The sequence below is a fragment of the Sinocyclocheilus anshuiensis genome, unplaced genomic scaffold (assembly GCF_001515605.1).
Source record: "Sinocyclocheilus anshuiensis isolate Anshui unplaced genomic scaffold, SAMN03320099.WGS_v1.1 scaffold273, whole genome shotgun sequence".
NCBI classification, from domain to species: Eukaryota; Metazoa; Chordata; class Actinopteri; order Cypriniformes; family Cyprinidae; genus Sinocyclocheilus; species Sinocyclocheilus anshuiensis.
Window position 1 is genome coordinate 740,586 of NW_015540857.1, and position 18,635 is coordinate 759,220.

The window sequence follows — 18,635 nt, forward strand, 5'->3', positions numbered from 1 at the left end:
AGATAGATAGATAGAGTCAGATTATAGATAGACAGACAGACAGACAGACAGACAGATAGATAGATAGATAGATAGATAGGTAGATAGATGAATGAACAAATAAACAAATTGATATTTGGATAAATGAACAGATAGAAAAACAAACTGATAGATAAACAGAGAAAGTTAGATAAAGAATGGACAGATAGATAGATAAATTACACTGATATATAGATAAATGAGCAGATCGATAAAACAAGATAAATAGATAAACAAACAGATAGATGGAAAGATAGACAAACAAACAGACTGACAGGTGTAGATAGATAAATAAACAAATAGACAAACAAACAAATTAATACATTGAAAAACAGATAGACAGAAAAGCAAATGGGCAGATAAACAGACAACAATAAACAGATAGATGGGTGTAACATAAATGAGCAAATAAACAAACTGATATATAGATAAATGAACAGATACACAAAAACCAACAGATGGACAGAAAGATAAAAAGATAAACAGATAGACAGGTGAGTAGACTGATAAATGAACAAACATATAAACAAATAAACAGACAGACAAACATATTGTTAGTAAATAGTCTTTTTTCTTAAATATTTATTTCTTTTCCCATATTTAACACATTTGTGCTGCTCCGTCTCCTCCAGGAGTTTCATTTGTTTGTTTTTGGGGTTTGAGTGTAGAAAAGCATCGGCGTCAGAACTTTAACTGTCGTTTTCTCTATACACACAAAGATTCTGGCCGAAGCTCTTTTTGCTCGTCTTTCCCTTCCAGCTTGAAGGAAACATCATAACAATACGTCCACGAATTCTTCAGCGCATGCATTACTCTTTCTTTCCCTTCAGACAACAAATAACAAACTCTGAGCAAATTTGCGTCTGTAACCGCAGTGTTATTGGATAAATATGTCATTGTCTCTGTGACTCGGGAATGGAGACGGATGTGCTGCGCTGCGCTGCACTGCGGGAACGGGCCTCCTCTGAGGCATGAATAATTAAACATAACGAGCTTAAAGAATTTATAAAATGGAGGGGTGAGTTTATTTAAGGAAGTGGAGTTTAAAATGGCTGTTCAGGTGAACGACTGATGAATTATGCGCATGAAGCTGAGTTTATGAATCATCTTGTGTTGTCGTTTTGTAACAATGACGGATTGTACAATTATTGTCGCTGCAACATCAATGATAACATCGTTTATGTGACTGCAGGGATCATTAAAATGAATTGTTATTCGATTTACTTTTAAACATTAAAAGCATTAGTGCTATCCAACAGCAGTTGTTATCTTGACATAAACAGATTATTTATTTAATATATAATATTTTATAATTATAAAATAATAATTATACATTTAATTATAAAATAGCTAATATATTTAATATATTTAATTAAATATATTTTGTCCAGTGAATGCAGTGGATTGATATTTTGTGTGCAATCATGTCAAATTTTTATTAGAACTGAAATATACGTTTACTGGCCTGGAACATATATTGCAAATAATTGTATTTATATATTTAATAATAATTGCTATAAAATAACTTTATTCTTTATAATTTTTTATCTTATATTGTTACATAAACAATTGAAAGCACATTTTATACTCTCAGATAATAGATTTACCAATTATTTATTTATTATTTAATACATTATTTAAATTATACATTGAAAACGGCATCATATAGGAGGTTTCTTAAAAGAGAAATGCATATGCATATACAGTGGGTACGCAAAGTATTCAGACCCCCTTAAATTTTTCACTCTTATCAGGAACTGATTGGATTATGAAATGTGAAAGTTGGAAGGGAGGGATTTAGCTGAGGGATTTCAGCAATTAATAACATTTTGATGAAAAATACATTGTTTTTATTTATTTTATTTTTTTTTAATTTCCTGTGTAGAACTGAGTATGAAAATGATCTCAGATCTCACCTTTTTGTATAGCGACTGACTCTGGATCAGCATAAACAACTTCTGAAGGCCTCCCTGGGGAGGCAGAGATGTCGTACGACTGAATGTAGGTCAGTGTTTGCAGCATTTATAATGCCTCAGGAAGCTTTCTGTGTTATCTGAGAGACGGCAACTAAAACAAGACCCTAATTAGACTTGCCCTTCTTCATAGTGCACTTCTTAGTGTTGTCTTTTCCTCCCTCTTTCTGTCTCTATTTATTATTCTTCAACTCCGGTCATGGCACCAGCAGTTACATTCCCCCTCTCTCTTCTATCCTTCAGAGAAACATAACATAATTTGTTATGCGTAAATAAAACATAATTTGTTATGAGTAAACAGAACAAATGCTCTTTGGCGTGTGAATATTAGATTCCAGCTTTCAGTAAAATGCTTGTAAGAATTGGGAAATAGAGCTAAATTCTGGAGACCACTATATTTATCTTTAATTCTTTCTTTTACTGTCTTCTCATGCAGTGAACTGGCCTCATGCATTAGGAATAGTAATGCTTAGGACAAATGTTTTTTGTTTTGTTTTGTTTTGTTTTATTTTGTTTTGATGCCGGGGAGATTACAACATAAAATGTTTTTTTGTTTTGTTTTTTGCTTGATGTCGGGGAGATTCCAACACAAGATAGGTTTTGTTTTGTTTTGTTTTTTGTTTTGTTTTGTGCTGGGGAGATTCTAACACACAATGGTTTTGTTTTGTTTTTTTGTCAAAAAAAAACAATGAATGTTGCCCAATAATGGATTAAAAAATTAAATAGATGTATACTATATTATTTAAAATATAGTGTTTTATAATTGTAAAGCTAATATTTATATTTTAAGTTATTATTATTTAAGTAATTAATTATTTATTTTAAATTTTTAATTTTTTTAGTCATATTTTAATCATATTTTTATCTAGATATCTAGTATATATCTATTAATTATATATATAACACATAATAAAATTAATAGATATATACTATATATACTTAGGGCTGGGTATCGAGTTCGATACTTTTTAGGCACCGACCGAATTGTTCCGATACCATCGAGTATCGAAAAACGTCTCGTCGTTCGGTACCAAATTTCGATACCTAAGGGGTTATCTTAGATGTAAGGCTACATTTACTTTCATGCGTTTCTGTTTTAAAATGAAAACTATCCTCATCATACTGGCGTTTCCACTGCGTTTGAAGCCAGCTTTCCACTATCTCCGACAAGCGACAGACCGGTCATTCAGTCATTCATTTCCAATGGAGAGTAGCGCGGGATTTATATACAATATATTATTTCATAATATAAAGCTAATATATTTTATTTTGCATAATACATGATTTAAATATTAATATATTTTAATAATCATTTTTAATTTAGTCACATTTTAGTCACATTTTTATTAGAACATGATGATGATCTTTTGTTTTGTTTTGTTTTTAAATAAATTTAGCCTACTAATGGGTTATAAATAAATAAATGAATAAATAAAGCAAGCAAGCAAGCATTTTTTTTAATGATTGGACATTTTGCCCATGAAAGCCTAATTTTGAGGCCACGTTTGGATTTCCGATTTTCGCCTAGAAGATTTTTTTACCCCATTTTTTAATGATTATTTGCATTGTCAGCTTAACGCAGGGCAATCCTTAATCTTTCTATGCATGCTGGATACCTACGAATTAGGACTAAGAACCAGATGGCTCCACAGTAGCTCTTCATTTTTATCAACTTTAGCCACTGAAAAGTGTTTTTTTTTTTACCTTCTCTCTCTGTTTATTTCATCTCTCCTCATCCGAAATTCTTAGCATTTTTTTAAATAATCCAATTTTTAATTTCAGACGAATTCTGTATGCTGTTAAAAAATATATATTAATAGTATGCTTCGTGTGTGATTTAGCTCAGATGTTACATATTTCTCCAGTTTTTGGTTGATTTGTGAATTTATTCAGCATGCCAGACTAGTGAACTGTAACATAAGCACATTAAAACCAATGTTTCCATATCGTATGATAGTAAAAATGTGTCAGTATGATTTTGGCCACGTTGAGGAGTATAAAAAGACCCAAATTGTTTCTAAAAAGTGCCTCGCTCCGGTTTGTCTCAGAAGGGCTTCACCAAGGCACCATGGGAAGTCTGACTCATATGAAAGCAAAGGAGATGAAGGAGCGAGGCATTAATTACGCCATGATGGATAGTGGATTGTGAACACCATCTTGGCAGGTTTCTGCAGATTTATGGAAATCTTATGGTTATGACATTTATTAAACACACAAATAAAAAGCCATGGATGTCTTGCCAGCATTCATTAGTCGAGCCCCAATTAGAATGATTCATTGTGTCATGAGATGTTTTCACAGAATCAGACGCCTGTGGTTTGTTTAGTTTGATGCCGCAACAATGTCGTGTCGTTTTAATTTTTGGCTTAAAATGCACATAGACATAAACAGTGCTGTGATTGTATGTGTATTAAAGGGATTATCATATTTACGCATATGGTTCTGATTGCAGACGTTTCTCGTTTAGCTATTGCTCTCGTCATCTGAGATCAGGATATTGTGTTCGTAAACTCAAACGACCCGTGTCAAGGGAAAACGTATCCTATAATAAGTGCTTTTATTAATTTTGTGGCATTTTCGTTTACACAGTAGCCCATTATTGGGGCCGCATGAGCAAAATGTGATCATCATCATACAGTAGAATGTGGCAGTGACTTGAGTTGAACAATAGCAGGCATTTCTGTGATTTATATTCTACTTTATATGTCAAGTTCATATTCTCTCAATAGACACTTTCACAGCATTTAGTGTAAATTTAAGGGCACTTTTTTTCCTTTCCATGTGTGAACAGGACCCATTCTCAAAATGGCAACTTTTAGGATATTTGAGTGTGTAGAAGGTTAGCAACATGAATAATATTATTACAACTATTTCAATTATTTTATTATTAGTAAAATAACATTTTTATGTCTTTGATGTCTTTGTTTTATTTAATGTTTTTATGTCTGTATTATTTAATGTAAACATATATTTATATTTATTTATTATAATTATTGTTATATAGGGTATAACAAATCATTTCAGCCACAAACTTATATAATAATACTAATAATAATAATCATTATTATTATTATTATTTAATTTATTTGTAATATGATTCAAATTGTCATGTCAACCTGATATATATGGCAAGACAATTAAAAAATTAAACCATATCATAATTTATATATATATATATATATATACAGGTGCATCTCAATAAATTAGAATGTCGTGGAAAAGTTCATTTATTTCCGCACGGAGCAGTCTGCTCTCTTAGTTCTTGTGGTACTGTAATATATATATATACATTCATATATAATGACAAATGTTGTTGAAGTGTAGTTTAGTTTGCAATGACGTTGTTTGCGAGTTCAGTAAGTAAATAGCTGATGTTATGTAATTATTTCTCTCTGTAAATAGTAAACATTGTAACCGCTCTTTCTCAGTAAAGTAATCAGCTACTATGAAAAGAGCTGTTTGAAATAAGGCAGAAATCCCTGCTAAGCGTAAACATTATTCCAGTCTAGTCAGTGTATTAGCACAATTAGCATCCTGCTTTACAAGATCTCTGCTCTAATCACCAGTCACCATACCAAAACCAGTCTCTGATCGCTTTTTCCACGAAACGTCCGCTGCAAAGATCACTTCTTGACTGGTTGGCCCTGCTTTTACAGCAGATTATATCACACTTTGCGCAGTTTCTGCAGTAGAAGCAAATGCTTTTTTTCCCTGCCTTGAAAATACAAGAAATTCCAGAAAGTTACATAACAGTGACTTCCAAACAGCAGGGTTTATTTTTTTTTTTATAACAAAGATTGACTGTGTCATCATGTCAATCGGATTTTTCAAGAAGTAAAATTCGATATTGAATTCTTTTAGTTAGGAGATGTGGGACAAATATAACAATTATTCATTTTTATTGATGTATTTTTTTAGGAAATGTACAATTTTAATGATTTAGGAAATGTGGGACATATAAAAATACTTAGGGTTGTCAATTGATTTTAAAAAAATTAAGCAAAATAAACATATACTCTGATTAATTCATAAAAAATTTTAATGATTTAGGAAATGTGGGACATATAAAAATACTTAGGGTTGTCAATTGATTTAAAAAAAATTAAGCAAAATAAACATATACTCTGATTAATTCATAAATTGAATTAAAATTAAACACATGTAGGCATATAATTGTAATAATCATATCATATAATTAATATAATATTTAACATAATATACATTTTTGTTTATGAATTTTTACTATTCAGAACTATTCATATTCATATCTATCTTTATTTATTTATTTATTTCATTTAATTTTAATTTTTTTTTTTTTTTTTTATGAGGGTACTCTCTGTAGTCATAATGTGTTATTTATAAGGTCTCGTGCCATCAAGCCCAAAACTCTTTTGAATTGACACTGAATTGGCACACTTTTTCCTCATTGTCCTTTTGTATGCCCCCTGTCGCCGGTTGCTAGGCGCCCCATTCATACAATAGCCAGACTTCCCTCCACGGTGAGAGACGAATTAGACCCACCCTCTTCATTTCAAGAAAGTGTGGCCGTTTCCTTTCACAGCGGTGGTGCGCTGGACCCCTTTTAGGTGGGTCTTTATCTGGGATTAGTGTTTGTGTGTCAGGAAACGCTCTACTGTTCAACATACTTGCGTTGACCCTTTGGGGCCCTTAAGCTACTAAAAAGGTGAACTGCACAAAGAACTGCAAACAAAGCTGGGTTTGTTCAGAGATGCTGGAGTTTAACCTCTCCTAGGACTCAAAATAGCCTGATTGACATCCTGCTTTTAAGAGGTTATAGAGTTAAAAGATGAGAAGCTCATTTATCTTTTAAATTGGATTTGATAGACTTTACTGACCTCAGTGACCAAAGTTCAGAGTTATGAACTGTGTGAATACAAGATGTGGAGATATTCTTTCTCTTTCTATCTATCTATCTATCTATCTATCTATCTATCTATCTACCTGTCTGTCTGTCTATCTATCTACATGTCTGTCTGTCTGTCTATTTATATATCTACCTGTCTGTCTATCTATCTATCTATCTATCTATCTATCTGTCTGTCTGTCTGTCTGTCTGTCTGTCTGTCTGTCTGTCTGTCTGTCTGTCATCTGTCTGTGTATCTACCTGTTTGACTCTCTCTGTTTCTACCAGTCATGACACCTTGTGTCTCTCTCCCACCTTCCGTGTATAAACTCAATGATCCTCAAACGAGTAGTGCCAGATGAAAGTGTTTTGGTAGAACAACTCCAGAGCTAATCCACTTACATTCATGGCGAGATCCCTTTGAAAAGCGAGAGAACAGGGAGGGCAAGGCAGAAATGAAAGAGGGCCTGCAAAAACAGTCTGGCAGCAGTGAACTCTTGAACCTTTGGCTGAATGAGGTGAGGTTGCTTCACGTCAGAAAAGAAAAGAGAGAGCTGGTGGAGTTAGTAAACGTGGGCAGGACTCTGTGATCAGCTTAGAGGAAAATGAATGTGTTTTTCTTAATCAAGCACGGCTGGTGTTGAATTAGTATGAGGACATTTTGACCTGTAGCAATACTTCGTAACACGCTAAAAGAAACTGTTTCACATTAACGGAGCTGTGTTTATATGGTGGATACACACGCTTTACCAAGTTTGTACTCTGATTGTGGCATTACAGTGGTATGTGTAAGCATGTCAAAACATCTCTTACATTGTGTTGTGTCACACGTATTTGTACTAAAATCAAGTATTTGGTCCTCCACCACTACTTTATTTGATCAGAGATGAGATAAAACTCATCTTATTACTTTCCGTACCCACTGTATGTGTAAGCATGTCAAAACATCTCTTACACTGTGTTGTGTCACACGTATTTGTACTAAAATCAAGTATTTGGTCCTCCACCACTACTTTATTTGATCAGAGATGAGATAAAACTCATCTTATTATTATTATTAAAATATATAAACAGATGTTGAAGTATTTGTGTTAAAGTATTTATTTATTTACTTGTATTTAAGATTTCATAAAGAATCTTCCAAGAAATGTATTAAAAATGTACAAATTTAATTATTTAGACCGATGATTTATTTATTATTTATTGTATACTTTTCATTTCAGATTTCATAAAGCTAGAAAATTTCACACACAATTTAAAGAAACGTCAAGTAACATCAAATTAAACATGAATTCCTAAGTAGAAAACTGAAATAGTGTTTCCTTGTAAACCTACTCCAATAATAATTTTTTTTTATGAACAAAAAAAATTATATATTTACTTATTTCTTCATGAATATCTATTTTAATTCTGCTTTAAGTCTATTACCATGTTGGCAGCAGTTTTTCTTAATAATACATTTAATTTTTTCCATCTGTGTATTTAATGTGTAATATTGTCCATTCTCTAGTCCATATAATCTTTCCCAGCAAATAAGAAGCCCTTTAGGTCAAACAGTTCCTTAAATTCGTTCCACATGTTCATGCTTTTTTAAAACAGCGGAGAAAATGTAACTGTACTCTGGACTGTCCTCACATTCATTTCATGTTATTAGGTATTTAGTGTTACGATCATAATGTGAGCTCATGCGCTGGTCATTTTAGCTGTTTTGGCACAACTAAAGACAGCTAAACCTAAGCTCAGTCGTATAAATTTCAGGATAGACATCTTTGGATTGAAGCGCTAGACTGTACTTTTTGTCGTTTGGCTCCTCGACAGCCGTCGTTTGTTTTTAATAATGATCGTTTGAAATATATTGTGTATAGTTCTGTTCACTTTGTCTTTTGGTACTAAATTTGAAGCCTGGTTCCTTGCTAGAGAATTATGTGTTACACTAATGCTAAGCTACATGCTACGTTGACTAACTTTAATGATCATGGCAGCCATCTTGGTGAAATAATCTCAAAAATAACCCCTGGAATGGCACAATTTAGTGCTAAATGTCTTGAAAAAACAATGTTTCCTTGTAAACCTAGTCCAATAATAATTTTTTTTTATGAACAAAAAAAATTATATATTTACTTATTTTTTCATGAATATCTATTTTAATTCTGCTTTAAGTCTATTACCATGTTGGCAGCAGTTTTTCTTAATAATACATTTAATTTTTTCCATCTGTGTATTTAATGTGTAATATTGTCCATTCTCTAGTCCATATAATCTTTCCCAGCAAATAAGAAGCCCTTTAGGTCAAACAGTTCCTTAAATTCGTTCCACATGTTCATGCTTTTTTAAAACAGCGGAGAAAATGTAACTGTACTCTGGACTGTCCTCACATTCATTTCATGTTATTAGGTATTTAGTGTTACGATCATAATGTGAGCTCATGCGCTGGTCATTTTAGCTGTTTTGGCACAACTAAAGACAGCTAAACCTAAGCTCAGTCGTATAAATTTCAGGATAGACATCTTTGGATTGAAGCGCTAGACTGTACTTTTTGTCGTTTGGCTCCTCGACAGCCGTCGTTTGTTTTTAATAATGATCGTTTGAAATATATTGTGTATAGTTCTGTTCACTTTGTCTTTTGGTACTAAATTTGAAGCCTGGTTCCTTGCTAGAGAATTATGTGTTACACTAATGCTAAGCTACATGCTACGTTGACTAACTTTAATGATCATGGCAGCCATCTTGGTGAAATAATCTCAAAAATAACCCCTGGAATGGCACAATTTAGTGCTAAATGTCTTGAAAAAACAATGATTGACAGGCAAAACCTTAACAAATCAATTTATCATAGTTATTTAAGCGATTTTAAGGCTAACGACCTCACTAATTCACAGATCTCCTCTTGAGAGTATTTGTGTGTGGTTTTGTTTGTTCGTCTGCTTTTCCAGGAATGATGTGAGCTGTGATGTAATCAAATTCACTGGATCAGATTCGCTGAATTGCCACTTAACCGAAATCCCGTCTGGAAAGATTCACATCTGAGCTTAATTGTCCATTCGTTTGGACAGACAGATTGAATATCTCTCTGTTTGACGAGCTAAACGCTCCCCGGTCAAGGCCGATGAAGATATTTCAACTTTGATCTGTTTATAGGTCGGATACCATGGTGATTTCAACACAAGTTATGAACCCAATAGTTGGATTTAATGGAATGAAAAACATTCTTTTTGCACCTTGTTACTGGAGTACTTTAACATCTGTGATGTATCATATAAAACCAAAGGTTCACATCTTTACAGCTCGTTTCAAAGTGGGAACCGACACCTTTTGGACCTATTTTATTCTTTGACCCTGCCAAACTATTTATTGTGAAAGGTCAGGAAGAACAAGCTGAAAAAATCGGCATAACGCTCAACATTTTAGGGTTTTAACAAACCTCTAATCCTACTTTAATTAATTTTTCTATTTTATTTAATTTTTTCTTTTTTTTTTAAATAATTTTAGGGCTGTCAGTCGATTAAGATTTATTTAAGAAATTAATTGTGATTATATATCTGATATAAATAGATTTGTGAATGCACAACAATTTAATACAAATCTACACTTATGTCAGTTTTGTTCTAATTTATATATTACTGTTTTTATTTTTAATTTTGTATTAATTTTACAATATTCCTATTACTAAAATATAAAAAATAATAATTATATAGATGTATAGTATAGGCTAATTTATTCAAATTTATATAAAAAAAATTTTAAAGCATGTCGATTGAATTCAATAAAAATGTAGGCTAATTTATTCTAAATGATATATTATTGATTTCATTTTTTATGTTTTTATTCATTTTATTTATTATTACATTTTAGTACCATCAATTGGTTACAATTTTTTAAAAATTGTACATGCAAACATCTGTGAATGCATATCAATCTAATATTTTTTTCTAGTTATTATTATTATAAGCTATTATTTTAAGCGATTAAGCTATTATTTTGAATTATTTGCAGCTGTTAACAAATTAAAATATAGGTTAATCAAATAATTATGCATTCAAAAAAACTCACAAAATCTTTTTGGTAAGAAGGTATTTAGGATGCATTTGCATTCCTAAAACCAACTGAATAAATGTTCTTTTTACATCCTAGTGCAGCCCACAAACTGTTTTGTTTTAATCAGGAGTGTGTTGCTGTTTTTCTAGAGTAATTACATCAGTGTAACACTGCAGTAAAAAAATCCATAAGCAGCTCCGGTCAAGACCTCTGCCTCTGTTTGACGTGTTTCCGCTCATTGCTGCCCCGCTGTCACACTACAATACATCGGAATGTGGATGAGATTTCTGCTTTAGGGAGAAACACACACATACTGTAAACACACACACTCACACAATTAGGAGCACATCCAGTGGAGGGACTCGCTGTGTACATGTACACACTGGATTTGTGTGTGTGTGTGTGTGTGTTTAGTGAAGGAGACAGATGTTGTTCGCTGGTGTTCAGTGTGCAGTGCAGCTGTCAGACAGAAACACAAATGATTCTGCTCTACATATTGCAAGCTAAAGACCCCCACGCCTGTTGAATGGATGGTGGGATGAATTTTTCATGCATTTTTATTTTATGCATAATTTTTCTAGTTAGGCTAATTTCTTTTAATTCCTATTTTATTTTTATTTTATTTTATGTCTGTTAACCAATTAAAATATTTAATGGATTTTTCATGCACTTTATTATATGCATACTACTTAGTTGTGCTTGTTTTTGTTTTCTTATGTTATTTAATTTTTACAGCAGCAATGGATTAAAATATTTTATACATTTTTCATGCAATTTTATTTCATGCATAATTCTTCTTGACTAGTTAGGCAAAAACTTTTTTGTAGGCTTTTTTATTTTTGAAGGCTATCAACTGATTAAAATATTTAATTGCAATTACATAGTTGTTATACAATTACATAGCTGTTACATCTAAGCATAGCAGTTGAATTCCAAATTATAATGTACAGATAGATATAATTTATATTTGTAATTATTCTTTATTTTATATTGCAGTTGCCATTGGAATGGTTTACTGTAAAAAAAAAAAAAACAAATCCATAAAATAGCAGAAAAAGTACTGGCAGCTCATTACACACAACATTATCCATTAATTTTATTAACAATACAATTAACAATAAAACAAATTAACAAAAAAAATTAACAATATTTCTGTTAACTCTAAAACACAATGCAATGAAGTGCAAAATTCAAAATGCTGGTAAAACACCTGTAAAAAAAATATATATATTCCTTCAAATTATACAGTATATTGTGCCCTATTTTTACAGATTGTTTTAGAGTTTCACAAATTTTTTCATTTCTGCTTTTTCTGTATACTGTATACAAATGTGTCTCAATATATAATGCATACTGATTTGCATACTGTGAAGCTAATCCAAGATTTTCACTTATAGCCTACAGATATTTAACAAGCCATCATGCAAAAAAAAACAAGAAAAAGCAGACTGAATTAAAACTGTGAATGAAAAATATCAAGCTCATAAAAGCAGCTTTACAGTATAACTCCTGATCAGAATCCATTAAATCTCCATCTTTAATGATTCAGTAGCTATTTCTTCCTGTTTTTAAACTTACTTCCTGTCACTGAGATCATTTGCTCCGCCCTCTGACACAATCTCACCCTTCATGAATAAATCATTAATTATGCAAGACTAATGCTATCATAATTGATGGTTTGACATCTAATTTTGACATCTAGTTTCTCTTCAGACCTGAGTGTTACTGTGACTAGCATGCTAACTGTGTTGGACAACAAAACCTTGCGTAAACTGATCCTAAAACCAAACAGCAACATTTTTAGATTGAAATAGCGTGTGGTAGCAATGTTTGTACAACCCCAATTTTATGTTCTTTGCTTGTTTGTTTGTTTTAGAGTCTGTATGAGTGAGTTTAGCGCACCTTAGCATTTAGCAGGCCTCTGTATGCCAGCGCTAAGCTTTTAGCGAACCTTTAAGCCACAGTTGAGTGAGATGTTGTCAAGAAAGACGGATAGAAGGAGGAGGGAGTGAAAAAGAGAGCAAGTATGACTCTTTTAGTTGCGAGTCGTTCATCTGTGTGTGCTAAGAGACGTGTGTTGTGATGTTTTTATCGTTTGCTGGCTGTCGCTCTCGAGCGCTGTGTTCAGCCGGGCTCAGCAGAATTTTGCCTGATCTTCCCAATCCCTCGGGCCGCTCGCAGACGTCCACATCTGCCGCCGTGATGTCATCAACACGTATCGTGCCGCTTTGGATGGAGTGTTAATATTTGATACCCAACATAGCCTCTTTCTCGTTCTCTCGTTTTCTCTTTCTTTCGTTTCAGATCTGTCTATCTGTCTGTCTGTCTATCTATCTATACACACACACATAATTATTTGTTAATCATGTTTAATGTATCTATATCTAATCCAATAACTTATATCTATATTTTTTTTACTTATTTAAATTTGTTCTTTTTTATTAAAAATAGCATTTGTTCAAATTTTTAGTAATATAATATTTTAATATTTATTTGTTAAAATTGTATCTCTTCTGTTTTCCTACTAATAATGTAATGCTGACATTTGAATTACTTGATTCATATTTCCCCTTCAGCTGTTTTGACTCCAGCTGTAAACCCACAAGAAATCAAGCCAAAACATTTAGCGCAGGTTTTCCAGAGCCTCCGTCCCCAGAGATGCTGCACGCTCAGGGGTGCGATGTGCAGTGACCCACAACGGCATAGCTACATAGACACAGTAAAAACTCCACAGCACGAGCATGCGGACAAGCCCGGAAACCTAACTCATTTCACTAACTCATCTGTCACCTGATGTATGATGACACTCGGCTATATTAATTTCAAGCACTTACAGCGAACATTAAGAATGCCTTTAAGAAAATAAAGCCTTTAAGACCATTTCAAGAATATGTAATGGTCTTATAAATATGCTAAGGATATATATTAAACATTTTGTATAAAAAGAAAACTTTTTAAATATTTTTAATTATAATATTTTTATTTATCATTTATTTTATGTATTATTATGCTTTGTTTTTATTTACGATTTTTGCTTCACTTTTTATTATTATTGTTATTATTTTGATTTTGGGTTCTTTCATGTTTTTGTTGCTCATTTGTTTATGTATGTGACACAGTGTCATTGGCATACATGCATATGTAGTTGCGTGCAGAGTTGGGTCTCAGTTTTGCCGTGGCCCTTCACCCTTTGTCTCCAGCTCTATGAGACAGGAGCTAAAGATCATGGGAAAGGGGCCTTAAACATCCCGTCTCTCTTTGAAGCATATAAGAAGGATTGTCAGGGGCACTGAAATGCTCTTAGCCTCCTATTTTCAGCGCTAACTGCTGCTTGCTATTTCATAACAAAGCCTAATCTTCTCAAATATGCTATGCTAAAAACATTTGCGTGACTGACAGGTAGCTACTTTATATAGGTAAGTGTGCTTATGCCTGTGAACAAGATTGCTTGTGAACATTCAATTGCCCTAGGTCAAAATGGCTGCCTTGGCAAAATGTTAAAAGGATAGTTCACCCAAAAATTAAAATTCTGTCATTAATTACTCACCCTAATGTTGTTCCAAACCTATAAGACCTTCGTTCATCCTTGAAACACAAATTAAGATATTTTTGATGAAATCCGAGAATCCATAGACAGCAATGCAACTACCACGTTCAAGACCCAAAAAGGTAGCAAGGACATCATTAAAATAGTCCATGTGACATCAGTGGTTCAACCATAATTTTACGAAACTACGAGAATACTTTTTGTACTTTTGTTCTTTTACTTTTTGTGCATGTAAACAATGCGTGTTCAACGTTAGCAGCAGCATGCGCATGCGTTGTTTACATGCAGATGAAAGCATGCGCATGCATCGTGATACTCTCCACAATGGTGGCATGCTACGGCAGACGGGATGGGGAGGAGAAGAATTGTTGAATAAAGTTATTTTTGTTTTCTTTGCGCACAAAAATTATTCTCGTAGCTTCATAAAATTACGATTAATGTCACATGGACTATTTTAACTATGTCCTTGCTATGTTTCTATGCCTTGATCGTGGTAGTACCCTTGCTGTCTATGGAGGGTCAGAAAGCTCTCGGATTTGATCAAAAATATCTTAATTTGTGTTCCGATGATGAACAAAGGTCTTACGGGTTTGGAACGACATGAGGGTGAGTAATTAAAGGAGAAGTTCACTTCCAGAATAAAATTTTCCTGATAATTTACTCACCCCAATGTCATCCAAGATGTTCATGTCTTTCTTTCTTCAGTCACAAAAATTCTCCATATAGTGGACTTCAATGGTGCTCAATGGGTCCAAATTAGAGCCCGACCGATATGGGTTTTTGGGGGCCGATGTGATAAGCATGAGTTCTGGGCCGCGGCTCGCCCGGTAAACACCGGTATTGAGTGGCCGCGATCAGCTCCGGTGGCCGTAACACAGGCTTTAATGCGCCACAGACGCGTGACGTGAAGCACAGATCAGCTCTAGTCTCTAACGTCACTGAATCTGTTGTTAAAATGAACCATCCATTCATCATATCATCATGCAAAACAAAGAATTAGAATCATTGTAATGTGACCATCAAATATAGGTGCGGGTGGGTGACGGGCGGATAATTTGAAGCAGCGGACTCGGGTGAAGTTTGAGCTCATCCGCGCATCTCTACACTACACTGACCTGGGTCCAGTAGCAAACAATGGAGCGCGCTCTGCTGGACAAACTAAGTAATTACACCATTCAGAAGCATTTAATCTGCGTTATATGTTCTGTAAAAAAAAAAAGTGCATATCTGCGGCATATTCGCCGATACCGATATATCGGCAACAGGCTCATATCGGCCGATAATATCGGCTAAACTATATATCGGTCGGGCTCTAGTCCAAATTGCAGTTTCATTGCAGCTTGAAAGGGCTCTACATCATCCCAGCCGAGGAATAAGTGTCTTATTTAGCGAAACGATTGGTCATTTTCTTAAAAAAAATTATATTTATACACTTTTAACCACAAATGCTCGTCTTCCACAAGCTCTGCGATGTGCATTTATGCGCATTAATGACAGAATTTAAATTTTTGGGTGAACTACCCCTTTAAAGTTGATTCTGGATTTTATTTGCTCCAGAAGAGCGTGAGTTCTCCATGGGGGCACCGAGGTTTAACAAAAATCATAAATGTTTAGAAAAATTGTTGTGGCCCCCCTAATGCGATGTTTTGTTCAACGCAGCCTTTGAACTCCAATGAGTTGGGGTTTGACACCCGTGGTGTATATAAACACTGATATTGGTCACGCTTATTTCATGTTGCAACAGAGTACATTGTGAGGTTTTTGAACGGTAAATGGGAAACAGACTAAAGCCGTGGTGGTCTAACCACTTCATTATGAAGGGATTAACTGGTTCAGACGAATTATGTAAACTATTTTTACCCTTTATTTTTAAACAAAAATATTTTTAAATAATATAGATTTTTTTTAATCTTAATTATATTTTTGTTTTAATTATATAGTAATTATAGACAAAACAATTTAAAAAAATTAAAATACATTTGTTATTGTAAAATTTTACATTTGAAATGTATTGTAATTAAATATCTAAATAATAAAAATAAATTATAAAACAAAAAATTGCAAACCTCTTTGTCCCTCATTGCATCATGTCTCGACAGTGGTCAGGGGTCACGATAGGTCACGCAGCAGGACTATTAAAAGGGTCAGAGGTTTCTGAAGGAGAATAAAAGGAGCCACATATAATCATCAAATGCTAGTTTTTATGACATCTAGAGGCATTTGCTTCAGTGAGTTTATGGTTGTGGAAATAATTGGCGCAAATAGTAGTTCAGCTATTGTGGACCATTTTGGATGATGACAACAAACAAATGTTCAAAACTGTGCTGAGCACTTCACAGTTTTAATATCAGCTACAAGATGCTAATAAAATATGACACATTGCATATGTCGACCTTTCTCTCACCGTGCCCAAATGCGTTTTCCACGTATGTTCTCACAAGTGAAAAGTGATTCCTCTTTTTCTTTTCTGTCTCACTCTCTTTCTGTCTCTCTTTCTCTCTGTCAGTGAAAAAGCTTTTCATATCCCCATTCGCCTGGCCTGGCCTGGCCTGTCTCTCTCCATTTCCCCTGTCGTTTGTAGGTCAGTTCCTCCTCTAATGCTCAACAGAGTTTGTCTTGTCCTGAGAGAGGGCCACACAGAGCAAATCCATTACTGGCCAAGACGAAAAAAGCTCATTTTTAGAGCGCGTTTTGAATACCAAGTAGAAGAAAGTATGAAGTACCTTAAATTACATTTGAAGTGATTTTTAGATATTAAAATACTTTTTTTTCCTCTCAGTTTAATAAGTAATAACCTATTTGTAGGTTGAGATCCTTAAAACACTGTGTTTCTGTGGTGCTATCAAAACATTGCTGTTTGTTTAAAAATTCTGACCAGCCTGGCACGGCAACAGTAGCTCAGCCAATGGCATGAGTTTGGGGCGGGGCTATCTGTCTGACTGACCAGTGGCAGAGTGTGTGGGAAACCTGTTTGAAAACTGCATTTTAAACTGTATTTTAACTGAATATAACAATTGAACTAACGGAGACTTTGGTTTGATTCTTTGGTTTGGTTTGATTTTGGTGTTTCTTCTCAACAATGTCTCAAACTCTGCTTAGTTTCTGTAAAATATGTAATAAAGTCAGAGATCTCAATATAACTACAAATATTTGACCACTTAAAGGGATAGTTTACCCAAAAATGAAAATTGTTATTAATTACTCACCCTCATTCCAAACCCGTAAGACCTTCGTTCATCTTCGGAAAACAAATTAAGGTATTTTTGATGAAATCCGAGAGATATCTGACCCTGCATAGACAGCAACGCAACATGGAAGAGAAGAAATTGTTGAATAAAGTTATTTTTGTTTTCTTTGCACACAATATTCTCGTAGCTTCATAAAATTACGGTTGAACCACTGATGTCACATGGACTATTTTAACAATGTCCTTACTACTGTACCTTTCTGGGCCTTGAATGTGGTAGTTGCGTTGCTGTCTATGCAGGGTCAGAAAGCGCTCAGATTTCATCAAAAATATCTTAATTTATTTTCCGAAGATGAATGAAGGTCCTACAGGTTTGGAACAACATGCGGGTGAATAATTAATGACAGAATTTTCATTTTTGGGTGAACTATCCATATGCTAACCACGTTGATTAATTTCTGAACTCGTATTGAATGTCAGCAAATGTCTAATTTGAGTCTGTTTGAATTTCCCGTAATGAATTTTGGTAGAAACATCCTGAGACAAAGTCTCTTGAGCTATAACAGTGCATTCACACGTTAACACTTCTCATTTACTTTGAATGGGTGACGTCATGCATTGCCGAACTGAATTGTGGGTCTGATGCATCACAGCGCTGCCGTTGCATGCGGCATAAGTTGAACATTTTCAACTCTGCAAGTGGTTTGTTCAAATACAGTAGTAATAGTAATGCTTCACTTAATAAAAACTACTAATTATAGTTGTACAACATACATAATGTCATTTTTCTTTCTCTTTTTCTTTCAACAGTCGCTCTGAAAAACCACAGCTCCAATGGTTTGTCGGCAAACAACAGTAACCATGACAACATTAAAGCAACAGGATTGGTTGACGGCTGGCCGCATGAGGGAGAGCTCCTACTACAGGTCAGAAGGACAAACGTGTTTGTGTGTGTGTGTGTGTGTGTGTGTGTGTGTGTGTGTGTGTGTGTGTGTGTGTGTGTGTGTGTGG

At 33.9% G+C, this 18,635-nt stretch overlaps 1 protein-coding gene across 1 annotated transcript in view; it reads left to right on the top strand.

Annotated features, from left to right (window-relative positions):
• The window catches only part of LOC107687868 (aryl hydrocarbon receptor-like), a 41,481-nt gene that overhangs the window by 3,300 nt on the left and 19,546 nt on the right, over positions 1-18,635 (top strand). Inside the window, exon 3 of the mRNA XM_016485345.1 lies at positions 18,435-18,550. Within this exon, the coding sequence (XP_016340831.1) occupies positions 18,435-18,550 (116 nt within the window). The remainder of the gene's footprint in view (positions 1-18,434; positions 18,551-18,635) is intronic.